This window comes from Hypanus sabinus, chromosome 19 (assembly GCF_030144855.1).
Source record: "Hypanus sabinus isolate sHypSab1 chromosome 19, sHypSab1.hap1, whole genome shotgun sequence".
Taxonomy (NCBI): domain Eukaryota; kingdom Metazoa; phylum Chordata; class Chondrichthyes; order Myliobatiformes; family Dasyatidae; genus Hypanus; species Hypanus sabinus.
The window spans coordinates 61,289,652-61,304,427 of NC_082724.1; the positions used below are offsets into that span (position 1 = coordinate 61,289,652).

Genomic DNA, 14,776 nt, shown 5'->3' on the forward strand with positions numbered 1-14,776 from the left:
CTGCAGTTTGTGCTTTTTAGTTTGTTGTTGCTTTCTGTTCAGAAGACAGCACTGATCCAGAAACATGCCACATTTTCCATTGGGATTTCTTTCTGATGGATGAAGATGTAACACTAGCAATACGAGTTTGTTGTTCTATCAACATCGCACAGTCGGCAGCCTTTCATTTCTACAAATACATTGTCACATTCACTCATATTCAAAGGCAAGGATGGTCTTTGCAAGTTGTTAAGAAATATTGTTACTTCTGGAGCCTTGTGCCTTTGCTTTTACAGACGTATAGCCATGATGAAGAATCTCTTGGCTCCCTATGAACAGCGACCATGGGCACAGACCAACTGGATTCTTGTGCGACTCTGGCGGGTAGGCTTATTGCACAGAGATTTTACTTACAGTTTTAAAGCAAAATAACTCAATACAATTAAGTTTTTTTTTATTTTTCCTGTTTTCAATTTGACAATCAACTTAATAAATTGGAATATTGTTGTTGGAGAGGGTTCCATTAAAAATATTTCTAAGCCCTGCCTTTTCCTCATAGCTCCCCAGTTGTTTTATAGTTATTATTAAAACTCAGACAATTACTAGATTCTGGCATGGTTCTGGAGGACTGGAAAATTGTAAATGGCACTCCACTCTTCAAAAAGGGAGAGACACAGAAAGGAAATTGTAGGCCAGTTAGTCTGACTTCAGTGGTTGGGAAGATGTTTGAGTTGATTGCTAAGATGTTGGAGAATGATTCTGGGAATGAAAGGGTTACTATATAATGACCGATTGACAACTCTGTGTCTGTACTCACTGGAATTCAGAAGAACTGGGAGACCTCAGTGAAACCTGTTGTATATTGAAAGGCCTCAATAGAGTGGATGTGGAAAGGACACGGTCTCAGAATAGAGTGATGTCCATTTAGAACATGGAACATGATTCTGATTCTGATTTCTTTAATCAGAGAGTGGTGAATCTGTGTAACTCGTTGTCACAGGCAGATGTGGAGTGCAAGTTATTGAGCATATTTAAGGCAAACATTGATAGATTCTTGATTAATCAAAGCATGGAAAGATGCAGGATGAAGGTGGGGGATTGGGACTGAGAGGGAAAATGGATCAGCTTTGATGAAATGGTGAAGCAGATGTGATGGGCCAAATGGCCTAATTCTGCTCTTATTTTGGTCTAATCTGGAGCTGTTGTCATATCTGCTCAATGGCTAAATTCATCGACAGTGTAAAGCTAGGGAGGTGGTGACTTCTAACAGTGGTACCCAGACATTAAATGCAGTGAGCCTCATCTGTGGACAAAGTCATGCATAATTGTTTCAAGAGGGATCTGGAGTTTGGCATGATCTTGCAACTGTCACAATGATACTCAGTGATAAGGAAAGAAGATCAGATGTTAGGGTAGATTAACTGGTCAATATTGAACTCCGAGTAAGGTATTCTGTTCTCTAACTGCAGCACCACCATTGTGGTACTGCCTTACTCAGAGTATTGTCTGCATTTTCCATTATCATGGTACAATAAATGTTGCAGCTTTTGAAAAAATATAGAAGAATGAGGCGGGCATGAAGGATTTTAAAATATGAGAAATAACTGTAAATGGAGCATATTCTCTCGAGAAAGGCAAAGACTTGAATGGTGTTGGTTTTGCTGCAGTTAGAATCCTAAATAGACCAGATGATAAGGATCATAAAAAACTATTTCACCTTGATGTTAAGGACATAGCCTGTGTTGGAAATAAAGGCAGAAAGGTAAATTCAGAACAGATCTGTAAGAGCATAATTTATTCAGTGAGTGAGTAAGCAAAAGGAGAGGCTCCTAAATAAGATGATGGAAGAAGTCAGTATTGATCCATTCAAAACCGGGTTTGATTTCTATCAGGCACATTGAATGTGCAGATGTCACTCCCAAGACTTTTGGAAAATTCTGAGTTGAGTTTCCAGACAAAATAATTTGGATATTGTTGATATTGCAATTCACTGTGTCCATTGTTTATTTCAATCATGTTACATGGAAATAATTTCATCTCTTGGAATTCATGTGGTCATTGTAGGGAACTTGAGAGGAACGGATTATTTGCATGAGTTACTCTTGCATCACCTCCAGTTTTGCCATTAGACATTGATAGAGTTTGACTGCCATGATTAGTCAGTATAACTCTTCTGTATAATTTAATCAGGATGGTAGGATATATGATTGTTTCTTTATATTCCAGCTGAACACCCACCCATGTGAAACTATTCAAATTTCCCAACAAAGTTTCATCCAGTGCAGTCTTGATAGCAGTCCCAAAGTGTTGACATCTCCTGTCCCTGTACAGGTGCTGTTCGATGTAATGAGTTCCTCCAGTAAATTGCTTGTTGCTCCAGATTCCAGCATCTGCAGTCTCTTGTTTGTATTCATTGTTCCTGGCGTTGGCCTGAATGTGACTCTTAGGGACTCCCACGGGAGGTATTCAGTGTTGACTGGTCTCATTCTTATTTTGGTTACATGGTAATGGGTGAAAAACAACAGTTGGTGCTTCTGATTCCACCTGACCTGACTTCAGTCCCAATCTCAGGTTATCCATCAGTGGAGTTGCATATTCTACATTTCACAGAGAGAAGCAGTATGGAAATAGACTTGCAGTCATGTTGACCGTCAGTCATCCATTTATACAATCCCTATATTAACCTATTTTATTCTTATCAAATCTTTGCAGATTCCTATTTACTAGTGATGATTACAATGGGTAATTAACTTACCAAGCATCACATCTTTGGGAGCTATTTGTTTATTTAGCGACGCAGCATAGTAACAGGCCTTTCCAGCCCAACAAGCCTCCGCCGCCCAATTAACCTATATTACTAACTCATGCATCTTTGGAATATGGGAGGAACCAGATCACCCAGAGGAAACTCGGTAGTCATGAGTGAATGTACAAACTCCTTACAGATAGTGCCAAAAATGAACCTTGATTGCTGGCACTGTAACAGCATTACACTATGTGAGAAGAATGCATACATTCATAGAGGGAATGTGCAAACTGTATGCAGACAGCACACCAAAGTTGTATTGAACTCAGGAGTCTGGCAGAATCTCCACTAGCTGCACCTCTGTATTTCCCTTCCAGTTTCCTTCCAATATACAAAGACCACTATAATTTACACCATAATGTAGATATAAAGCAAAAGAATCAAAGGGGAGTTGATGGGTATGTGTGAGCAAGAATAAACTGTGGGTATGTTACTGAGCTGGTTTGTCTGTTAAGAGCCAGAATGAACCTGATAAGCCGAATAGCCTCCTCATTTACTGTCACAGTGGATGAACAGAGAACCAGAAATTTGAAAAAATTCATTTTGGAGGATATTTGCAAAATAGTGAGCATCCCATCTTGTAGAGAATTGAACATGGTTCATTACAGCACAGGAACAGGCCCTTCGTCCCTCAATATCCCTGCAGAGCGCCATCCCGATTTAAACTAAATTGCTCTGCCTACACACAATCCATGTCCCTCCATTTTTTGCATATTCATGTTTGTGTAAAAGCCTCTTAAATATCACTATAATATGTGCTTCCACCGCTCCCCAAAGCAGCTCATTGTAGGCATTTATCAACCTGTTGCAAACAAGAAACAACTCGCCTTGTAGATTTTCCTTAAGCTGTCCCCTCTCAACTTAAATGCATGACTTCCTAGTGTTTGACATTTCTACCCTGGGGAAGAAGGATTTGAATTGTTTACGCTATCTATACCTTTTTAAAACTGATATCAAGTCTCCTCTCAGTCTCTGCTCCAGAGAAAACAACCCAAATTCATCTAATCTCTGGCTGTGCTTGACCCTCTAATCCAGGCAGCATCCTAGTACACCCCTTCTGTACCCTTTCCAAATGTTCCTCATCCTTCCTGTAATGAGGCGACCAGAATTGCACACAATATACTGTGTGGCATAACCGAAGTTTTATATACAGTGGCATGCAAAAGTTTGGGCACCCCGGTCAAAATTTCTGTTACTGTGAATAACTGACCTGATTTCCAAAAGGCTTAAAGTTAAAAGATGACACATTTCTTTAATATTTTAAGTAAGATTACTTTTTTATTTCCATCCTTTACAGTTTCAAAATAACAAAAAAGGAAAAGGGCCCGAAGCAAAAGTTTGGGCAAACCTGCATGGTCAGTCCTTAATAACACCCCTTTGGCAAGTATCACAGCTTGTAAACTCTTTCTGTAGCCAGCTAAGAGTCTTTCAATTCTTCTTTGTGGGATTTTCGCCCAATCTTCCCTGTAAAAGGCTTCTAGTTCTGTGAGATTCTTGGGCCATCTTGCATGCATTGCTCTTTTGAGGTCTATCCACAGATTTTCGATGATGTTTAGGTCAGGGGACTGTGAGGTCCATTGCAAAACTTTTGGCTTGTGCCTCTTGAGGTAGTCCGTTGTGGATTTAGAGGTGTGTTTAGGATTATTATCCTGTTGTAGAAGTTATCCTCTTTTCATCTTAAGCTTTTTTATAGACAGTGTGACGTTTGCTTCCAGAATTTGCTGGTATTTAATTGAATTCATTCTTCCCTGTACCAGTGAAATGTTCCCCTTGCCACTGGCTGCAACACAAGCCCAAAGCATGATCGATCCACCCTTGTGCTTAACAGTTGGAGAGCTGTTCTTGGCAACCAGAAAGTTCTATTTTAACTTCATCAGGAGGACTTGTTTCCAAAATGCACCAGGCTTGTTTAGATGTTCCTTTGCAAACTTCAGACGCTGAATTTTGTGGTGAGGACGCAGGAAAGGTTTTCTTCTGATGACTCTTCCATGAAGGTCACATTTGTGCGGGTGTCGCTGCACAGTAGAACAGTGCACCACCACTCCAGAGTCTGCTAAATCTTCCTGAAGGTCTTTTGCAGTCAAACAGGGGTTTTGATTTGCCTTTCAAGCAATCCTACGAGTAGTTCTTTCGGAAAGTTTTCTTGGTCTTCCAGACCTCAACTTGACCTCCACCATTCCTGTTAACTGCCATTTCTTAATTACATTACGAACTGAGGAAATGGCTACTTGAAACTGCTTTGCTATCTTGTTATAGCCTTCTCCTGCTTTGTGGGCATCATTTATTTTAATTTTAGAGTACTAGGCAGCTGCTTAGAGGAGCCCATGGCTGCTGATTGTTGGGACAAGGTTTGAGGAGTCGGTATTTATAAAGCTTTGAAATTTGCATTACCTGGACTTTCCTAACGATGACTGTGAACAAGCCATAGCCTTTACAAGCTAATTAAGATCTGAGACCTTGGTAAAAGTTATCTGAGAGCTCAAATCTCTTGGGGTGCCCAAACCTTTGCATGTTGATCCTTTCCTTTTTACACTCTAAAATTGTATGAAACAAAAATAATACACTAATCTTGCTTAAAATGTTGAAAAGAATGTTTCATTTTTAACTCTTACTTTTGGAGATCAGTTCATCTTCTACTCACTGAACTATTCACAGTAACAGAAATTTTGACCAGGGGTGCCCAAACTTTTGCATGCCACTGTAGCTGCAACATGACTTCATTACTCTTATGCCCTAACCAATGAAGGCAAATATGGCTTATTTATCACTCTGTTATTTGCTGGGTGTGACCACTTTCTGTAAGCTACGTATTTGGACTCCAAGATCTCTCAGTACAGCAGTGTGTTTTTAAAGTATTGTCACTATCCGTGTACTCTTCCCTTACATGTGGCCTCTCACAATGTAGCACCTGCTTGGATTAATTTTCACCTGCACTTTCTCCACCCATATTTGTCTCTGATCTATAATCCACTATTTTCTTTGACAACCTTTAAGCCTTTTATTTGAAATTGTAAACTTTTCTATTTTATTTTGCGGATTTGAGATTCAATGATGTGATGTCATTTTCATTGAAGCTGAGGATCTTTGGATGTCCTATATATAGTGCTTATTTAGTTCAGACTTATTTAGCTAAACACTGCTTGAAAGATGTAAGTAAATACAAATAAACATAGTCATTTTTTTATCCTTGAGATGTACCAAAGTGCTTTATAGCCAATTAGTTATATTAGGGGAACAGATAGGTGTAAATTTATACACAAAATCCAATGTATACCAAAATTGTTGGTTGTGGTTTAAAGGATAGTTATGACATAGTGTTCTTAGGATGTCATCAGGTACTTTGCAGTGAATAAATGTCTTGTAGGGCATGAGTTTTTTTTGGAGATTAATTTATTAATGTTAGTACAAGTTGGTTAACATATCTGAGAACTTCCCCATTCCCTCGGGTTTGGAATTGTTTCTGTCTATCTGAGAGGATGATTTCTAATTTACTTACTAATTGATAGTTCATAATTGATAATCTGGAAAACAAGGGCACTGACTCAGTGACTCACTAAAAGTGACCATATTGCCATTAAAATAATCCTGGTTGTTTAGTTAACAACTGTATTTACTGCTCTGGTTTTCGTATGATGTGGTCCAGAGATGTGAAATTATAACCTCTTCACAGCTTTTGACAAGATGTTAAGTAGGAGGGTTACCCCTGTTATTTTGTAGTGTCTTCTTGTGGATACTTTTGCATAGTTAGTGATCTCCAGCTATTTTCAACCTCACATGAGCGCATTTAGGAAATTTGCCTCTAATGCTGGAGGTATTTGTCAAATCAGTGTAGGAAAAAGTGGGACACTTCAGGACAGTAATTTTTCAAATGGTCATCAATGTGAATCATTCTGTTTTTATTCTTTCCATATTTTCTGTCTGACAGTGTTTCCTCAGTCTTCTGCTTTAATTTTACATTTTTAGAATTTGCAGTTTTTGCTTTTGCAAGCATATAAGTGCGGAAGACCATGGCATGTAGGGAGGGAGAGTGTGTACTACACTTCAATAAGCACAAATTCTCCAGATTCCATTTCTTTCTCAGTATTTTGACTGTGAAAATCTTAGAGGATAGTGGATTACTTGTGGTGAAAATCAAGATAATGGCTTCCCTTCGGCCCTTTATTCCAAAACTTTCATGCACATTCACCTTCAGAAATAATATCTCTAAAGCAGAAATATAAACTTTATTATTTCATTAAAAAATGGAAACTTGAGCTATACAGTTGCAAGAAAAAGTTTGTGAACCCTTTGTAATTACCTGGTTTTCTGCATTAATTACTCAGAAAATATGGTTGAATCTTCATCTAAGCCACAATAATGGGCAAACACAATCTGCCTAAACTAATAACACAAATAATTGTACTACTTTTCATCAATACAGCATCAGTATAGCATCTAAACAATTACAGTCTAGATTGAGAAAAATAGTAGGGATCCATGCACAATCCTGATTTGATGGAGGCAGACGTGAGAGCGTGGAGGAACATCTGGAGAAACTTCTGAAATGCCCGCTTCGCTGCCGCTGCTACTGTGTGGTCCGGAATCTTCGGAGAATGCCTCTGAGACCTCGGTTTAGCTTGTTTTGGCAGCCGAGACGAGATTGAAGGCGCTCGGCAGAGGATGGCGCTCGGGAGGCTGTATTGGAGGGGCTGGTCGGATGTTCGAAGTTTTCGGGCTACTTTAGTGTTTCGGTGTTTACACTACTTATAGTGTTTCCATGAGAAGGCCTTGGCAGGCAGGATTAAGGAAGACCCAGAGACATTCAACAAGTATGTGAACAGAAGGAAAATAAGACGTGAAAGAATAGGACCTATCAAGTGTGACAGTGGGAAAGTGTGTATGGAACCGGAGGTAAGAGTAGAGGTACTTAATCAATACTTCCGTATTCAGTGTGGAAAAGGATCTTGGTGATTGTAGTGATGACTTTCAGCCGACTGAAAAGCTTGAGCATGTAGGTATTAAGAAAGAGAATTTGCTGGAGCTTTTGGAAAGCCTGAAGTTGGATAAGTCAACAGGACTGGATGAGATGTACCCCAGGCTATTGTGGGAGGCCAGGGAGGAGATGATCTGAGCCTATGGTGATGATCTTTGCATCATCAATGGGGACAGGAGAAGTTCCAGAGGATTGGAGGGTTGCGAATGTTGTTCCTTTAATCAAGAAAGGGCGTAGAGATAGCCCAAGAAATTATAGACCAGTGAGTCTTACCTCAGTGGTTGTTAAGTTGATGGAGAAGATCCTGAGAGGCAGGATTTATGAACATTTGGAGAGGTATAATATGATTAGGAGTAGTCAGCATGGCTTTGTCAAGGGCAGGTCGTGCCTTAAGAGCCTGATTGAATTTTTTGAGGATGTGACTAAACAACTGGATGTAGAGCAGTAGATGTAGTGTATATGTATTTAAGCAAGACATTTGATAAGGTACCCCATGCAAGGCGTATTGAGATAATAAAGAGGCATGGGATCCAAGGGGACATTGCTTTGTGGATCTAGAACTGGCTTGCCCACAGAAGGCAAAGAGTGGTTGTAGATAGGTCATATTCTGTATGGAGGCTGGTCACCAGTGGAGTGCCTCAGGGATCTGTTCTGGGACCCTTACTCTTTGTGATTTTCATAAATGACCTGGATGAGGAAGTGGAGGGATGGGTTAGTAAGTTTGCTGATGACACAAAGGTTGGAGGTGTTGTGGATAGTGTGGAGGGCTGTCAGAGGTTACAATGGGACATTGATAGGATGCAAAACTGGGCTGAGAAGTGGCATATGGAGTTCAACCCAGATAAGTGTGAAGTGGTTCATTTTGGTAGGAAAAATATGATGGCAGAATATAGTATTAATGGTAAAGACTCTTGGCAGTGTGGAGGATCAGAGGGATCTTGGGGTCTGAGTCCATAGGACACTCAAAGCAGCTGTGCAGGTTGACTCTGTAGTTACGAAGGCATACGATGTATTGGCCTTCATCAATCGTGGAACTGGATTTAGGAGCCGAGAGGTAATGTTGCAACTATATCGGACACTGGTCAGACCCCACTTGGAGTACTGTGCTTGGTTCTGGTCACCTCACTACAGGAAGGATGTGGAAACCATAGAAAGGGTGTAGAGGAGATTTACAAGGATGTTGCCTGGATTGGGGAGCGTGCCTCATGGGAATAGGTTGAGTGAACTTGGCCTTTTCTCCTTGGAGCGACAGAGGATGAGAGGTGACCTGATAGAGGTGAGATAAGATGATGAGAGGCATGGATTGTGTGGATAGTCAGAGGCTTTTTCCTGGAAATGGTTGCTACAAGAGGACACAGGTTTAAGGTGCTGGGGAGTAGGTGCAGAGGAGATGTCAGGGGTAAGTTTTTTACTCAGAGTGGTGAGTGTGTGGAATGGGCTGCCGGCAACGGTGGTGGAGGCGGATACAATAGGGTCTTTTAGGAGACTTTTGGATAGGTACATGGAGCTTAGAAAAATAGAGGGCTATGGGTAAGCCTAGTAATTTCTAAGGTAAGGACATGTTCTGCACAACTTTTTGGGCTGAGGGGCTTGTATTGTGCTGTAGGTTTTCTATGTTTGTTTCAACAAATTAATAACTATGAAGAATTTGAAGGTATCAGCAATCTTCTTGAAGGTTACAATGAAAATGAATATTTGGAGGATGCAATGTTGAAAATGTTGCTTGAAGACAGTCCATTATTTGCACTAGGTGGCTGAACCAAATTTGTTCATTTGCAGTCAATCAAAAGAACACAGCAGTGTCTTGGTTGTCTGATGTACTTGATAATGACAGTGAAACCTGTATGGGAGAGTTTTTAAGTAAAAAAGCTATTGCACTGATACAGTTTCACTCTCTCCACCTCAGAACTCCAGGTCCAGTGGTATAAGCAGTCACAAACTGAAATCTTCCTTGGTTGCAGTGGATAACCATGGCTTCTTCTGTGCCATACCATACCCTTTGTCCCAGAACTGCCTTCTTAGCTGTAAAATCTCACTTATCTGTCCAGTCTGCCAGAGCTGACTTCACGTGTTAGGACAGGCCTGTCTGTATTTCACTAGGGTACGAGACCCGTCAGCTACCCTCACCTGCTTTATCCTACATGTCAGAAGTGGTGAAACAGGGTGCTGTCATATGTAAGCAGGTACTTGGGGCCACAAGTGAGAGCTGAGTGCCTCTAAAGGTAATGCACTGATGGCATTCAAATTGGAGATCAATAGATGGTTGCAGAAAGAATTAACTGAAATGTAAATTGTACAGTTAACCGCGCTTTTTAAGGATTGAAGCAGGCTCAAGGAGCCAAATAGTCCCTTCCTCTTCCCAGTTGTTAAGTTCTAGTTGATACAGGAATGTTAAAATGTGTGTTTTATAATTTGGAATATCATTTGATTACTGATTAATTTGCCACATGTTCATTTAATTGGAATATGCTTTCGAAATTTAAAAACTACTTCTGCACACATCTGTCCCTGATAGTTATAAACAAATTCTACCTCATTGTTACTACTGTACTTTGAATTCTTGTTAATAATTTCAAACAGTTTCCATTTCTTGAATTTTAATGTAACTAAATTGTCCTGTTTTGTTGATATCGAAGTAATTTTAAAATTGAAGTTAATTGTTTGTAAGTTGATGCACACTCGAGGTGATGGCAGTGAGCTGGAGAAGATGGATAGGTGGTGAGATGTCTGGTCTGTTTATTGTCCTATCATCCATTCCCACTCTTGTTTTTGGTTTTTTAGAGTTGCCATTGCCTTTTTAAAGTATGAGTTCCTAACTGACCTATTCACATTTTAAAAGGGGCGATCTTACATTTAGATTTAGGGTTTTTAGGTCTAATAATAAATTTGCTTACATTTTTGTGTCATTTATTTGATAATTAGTACTGGCACTTGGGTGGCTAAAGGTATTTTATAATGTAATCATTTTCTACCAAGCTAATCTCTCACGCAGGATAAGACATGAGTGCATGCCTCATTCAGATCCTGTCAGGTGATATCATGCCAAATACTGCTAACGTAGGTGAGTGATAGAGTTCACATCAGTATTCCCAATCTGGAGCACGTAACCTGTGTCCCGATAAAGGGTCTTGGCTTGAAATATCAACTGTTAGTTCTCCTCCACAGATGCTGCCTGACCTGCTGAGTTTCTCAAGCATTTTGTGTGTTGCCGTCATCTGCAGAATTCCTTGTGTTTGCCCAGCTGTTGTCAACCTTCTTTAATACTTAGTAATTTTTCTTTGACTTTCTTTGCAATATAATTTGTAGCCAACACGAAGGTAGGTTGATGTTAAAAAGACTGACATTTTGTTTGTTTGAGCAACATGTCAGTTTCTGAATCAAGGAAGCATGGACTATTCCCATGCAAAACAGAGTATTTAGAGGTTAACTGGCCATGAACTGAGATGACTTTGACCGTCTGGAGGGATCAAAACATTGAGCCAGCCTGCAAAGAAGCAGATTAGTTGTCATGTTCAGTGAAGCAGTGGCTAACTGCAAAATCTCATTCACCCCTACAGACGATTGCTGTGAATTTGGAGCCTTATTGTAGTCATCAGTTTAAATACCTGAGTAAGAAAGCTAAAAGTAGATTTATTATCAAAGTATATAAATGTCACCATACACCAGATTTGTTTTGTTGTAGACATTTACAGGAAAATGAAGAAATACAATAGAATTGAACAAAAACTAGATAACAAAGAGTGCCAACCATCCAATGTGCAAAAGAAGACAAATCATACAAATAATAAAGTAAATAAATAATACTGAGAATCAGAATTGCAGAGTTCTTGGAAGTGAGTCTGTAGATTGTGAAATCAGTTCAGAGTTGAGGTGAGTGAAGTTATCCTCAATTCTTCAGGAGCTTGAGGGTTGTGGAGTAATAACTGAAGCTGGAAGTGATGTGGTGTTCATGACTAATGATGTGAAACAAATGCTTAGGGGCTTTGGTTTGATGTAATTATCTGTTCATTTCTAGGGATGTGGGTTTGGATACAGATACACACGGCTCCCTCACTTGTTGAAAAGCAAACCAGAAGATGCCAACATGCCAAGCCTGCAGAGTGAGTATAAGCCAAACTGTAACTTCACTGGCAACTTATTCTGTGACTGTTTTATCTGGTGACACTGTCTCCAGCCAGCAGTTTCCCTATTTTTCTTTTACATACAAATGAAGTGAAGCAAAATTACTTCCCTTACTCTACTTTAAAAAAATGTTTTTCTCTGAGTTTAAAGTCATCCTTTAGTCCACCATGCTCTCAGTAGTCTTACTACTTTGTAGTTGCATTTCTTTACATGAGTGTGCTTAACTGCAGCAAGGTAACTTTAAATCCATGGCTATTATTAAGCTAGCTAGTAGTGGAAATTTCTTACATATATTGTTTTTTTTTGTTCTGGGGACAGAATAAATGGATGAATTGGAGCTGGTGTGAGTCGGGACGATGGCTGTAGAGTTTAGATAACATCTTACAAAGGAGCAGGTCAAGAGTAGGTTGGAATAATTGAATCTAGAGGTAATAAAGATTGGTTAAAGATTTCTGTGGTAGAGGAGTTTAGACAGGTGTGTTTTCAGCTTTTGAATTGCGGTAGGAATAGAACATAGAACAGTAAAACACAAGAACAGATCCTTTGTTCCACTATATTTGTGCTGACCATGATGCCAATTTAAGCTGCACATCTGACTGCACATGCCGCATATCCTTCATTTCCCTGCCTTGCTTATGTCTAAGTGCCACTTAAACTTCATAAGAACGTATGGCCATTTGGATCATCGAGTCTGCTCTGCCATTTCATCATGGCTGATCCAATTTTCCTCTCCACCCCAATCTTCGGCCTTCTGCCTGTATCCCTACGTGCCCTGAGCAATCAAGAATCTATCAACCTTTGCCTTAAGTATACATACTGACCTAGCCTCCACAGCTGCCTGTGGCAAAGAATTCCACAGATTCACTATTCTCTGGCTAAAGAAATTCCTCATCTCCATTCTAAAAGGACACCCCTCTATTCGGAGGCTGTGTCACTGGTCTTAGACTCTCCCACCATAGGAAACATCCTCTCCACCTTCACTCTGTCATGGCCTTTCACCATTTAATAGATTTCAATGAGCTCACCCCTCATTCTTCTGAATTCTAGTGAATACAGGCCCAGAGGTATCAAATGCTCTTAATATGACAAGCCATTCAATCCTGGAATCATTTTTGTGAACCTACCTTGAACCCTCTCCAGTTTCAGCACATCCTTTCTAAGATAAGGGACCCAAAACTGCTGACAGTACTCCATCTGAGACCTGACCAGTGCTTTATAAAGTTTCAGCATTACAGCCTTCATTTTAGTCCTCTTGAAATCAATGCTAACATTGCATTTGCCTTCCTCACCATCGAATCTATCTGCAAATTAACATTTGAGGAATCGTGCACACGGACTCTCAAGTCCCTTTGCACATCAGTTTTTTGTATTATATCTCCATTTAGAAAATAGTCAGCCATTCCATTTCTTCTCCAAAGTGCATGACCATACACTTCCCGATACTGTATTCCATCTGCCATTTCTTTGTCTATTCTCTTAATCTGTCTAAGTCCCTCTGTAGCCTCTCTACTTCCTCAAAACTACCAGCCCCTCCACCTGTCTTCATATCGTCTGCAAACTTTGCAACAAAGCCATCAATCCATCTTCCAAATCATTGACATATAATGTAAAAAGGATCGGTCCCAACACAGATGCCTGTGGAACAGCATTAGTCATTGGAAACCAACCAGAAAAGGATCCCTTTATTCCCACTCTACCTCCTGCCAATCAGCCAATGTTATCTCCATGCTAGTATCTTTCCTGTAATACCATAGACTCTTAACTTGTTAAGCAGCCTCATGTGGCACCCCGTCAAAGACCTTCTGAAAATCCAAGTACAGAACATTAACTGATTCTCCTTTGCCTATCCTGTTGGTTATTTTTTCAAAGAATTCCAACAGATTTGTCAGGCAAGATTTTCCCTTGAGGAAACCGTGCTGACTACAGCCTGTTTTATCATGTGCCTCCAAGTATCCTGAGACCTCATCCTTAATAATTGACTCCAACATCTTCCCAAACACTAAGGTCAGACTAACTAGCCAATAGTTTCCTTTCTTCAGCCTCTCTTCCTTTTTGAAGAGTGAAGTGACATTTGTAATTTTCCAGTCCTTTGGAACCATGCCAGAATCTAGTGGTTGTCTGAGTTTTATTAATAACTATAAAACAACTAGTCAGCTATGAGGAATAGACAAGGCTTAGAAATATTTTTAGTGGAACCCTTCCCAACAACAGTATTCCAATTTAATAAGTATTTGAATGTTGAATAAAAAAGATTGTTGAAAGATCATTACTGATGTCTCCACAATCTCTTCAGCCACCTCTTTCAGAACACTGAGGTGTACACCATCTGGAACAGGTGACATATCTATCTGTAGTCCTTTCAGTTTTCCAATAACCTTCTCTCTAGTAATAGTAACTTCACACATTTCATGACCCCTGACTCTTGGAACATCCACCATACTGCCAGTGTCTTTCACATTGAAGACTAATGAAAAATATTTATTCAATTCATCTGCCATTTCCTTGTTCTCTATTACTACCTCTCCAGCATCATTTTCCGGAGGTCCAATATTCACTCTCACCTCTCTTTTACACTTTATGTATCTGAAGAAACTTCTGGTATCCATTTTAATATTATTGGCTAGCTTACTTTCGTATTCCACCTTTCCTTCTTTATGACATTTTTAGTTGCCTTCTGTTGATTTTTAAAAGCTTCCACATTCTCTAACTTCCCAATAATTTTTGCTCTATTATATGTCCTCTCTTTAGCTTTTATGTTGGCTTGATTTCTGCATCATTTCTGCTTCTCCTACTTCCAGGCATCTATTGCTGTGTAAAGAAACTTGCATCATAAATATCCTTAGAACTCCTCTCACCTTAAAGCTATGGCATTTGTACCCTGGGAGAAAGACTCTGAC

At 39.8% G+C, this 14,776-nt stretch overlaps 1 protein-coding gene across 2 annotated transcripts in view; it reads left to right on the forward strand.

Annotated features, from left to right (window-relative positions):
• LOC132377967 (E3 ubiquitin-protein ligase RNF123) overlaps positions 1 to 14,776 on the forward strand; it is a 428,887-nt gene that overhangs the window by 201,813 nt on the left and 212,298 nt on the right. For both annotated transcript variants that reach the window (XM_059944516.1, XM_059944515.1), the window contains 2 exons: positions 276 to 363; positions 11,773 to 11,857. In XM_059944516.1, coding sequence (XP_059800499.1) covers positions 276 to 363; positions 11,773 to 11,857 — 173 coding nt within the window. The remainder of the gene's footprint in view (positions 1 to 275; positions 364 to 11,772; positions 11,858 to 14,776) is intronic.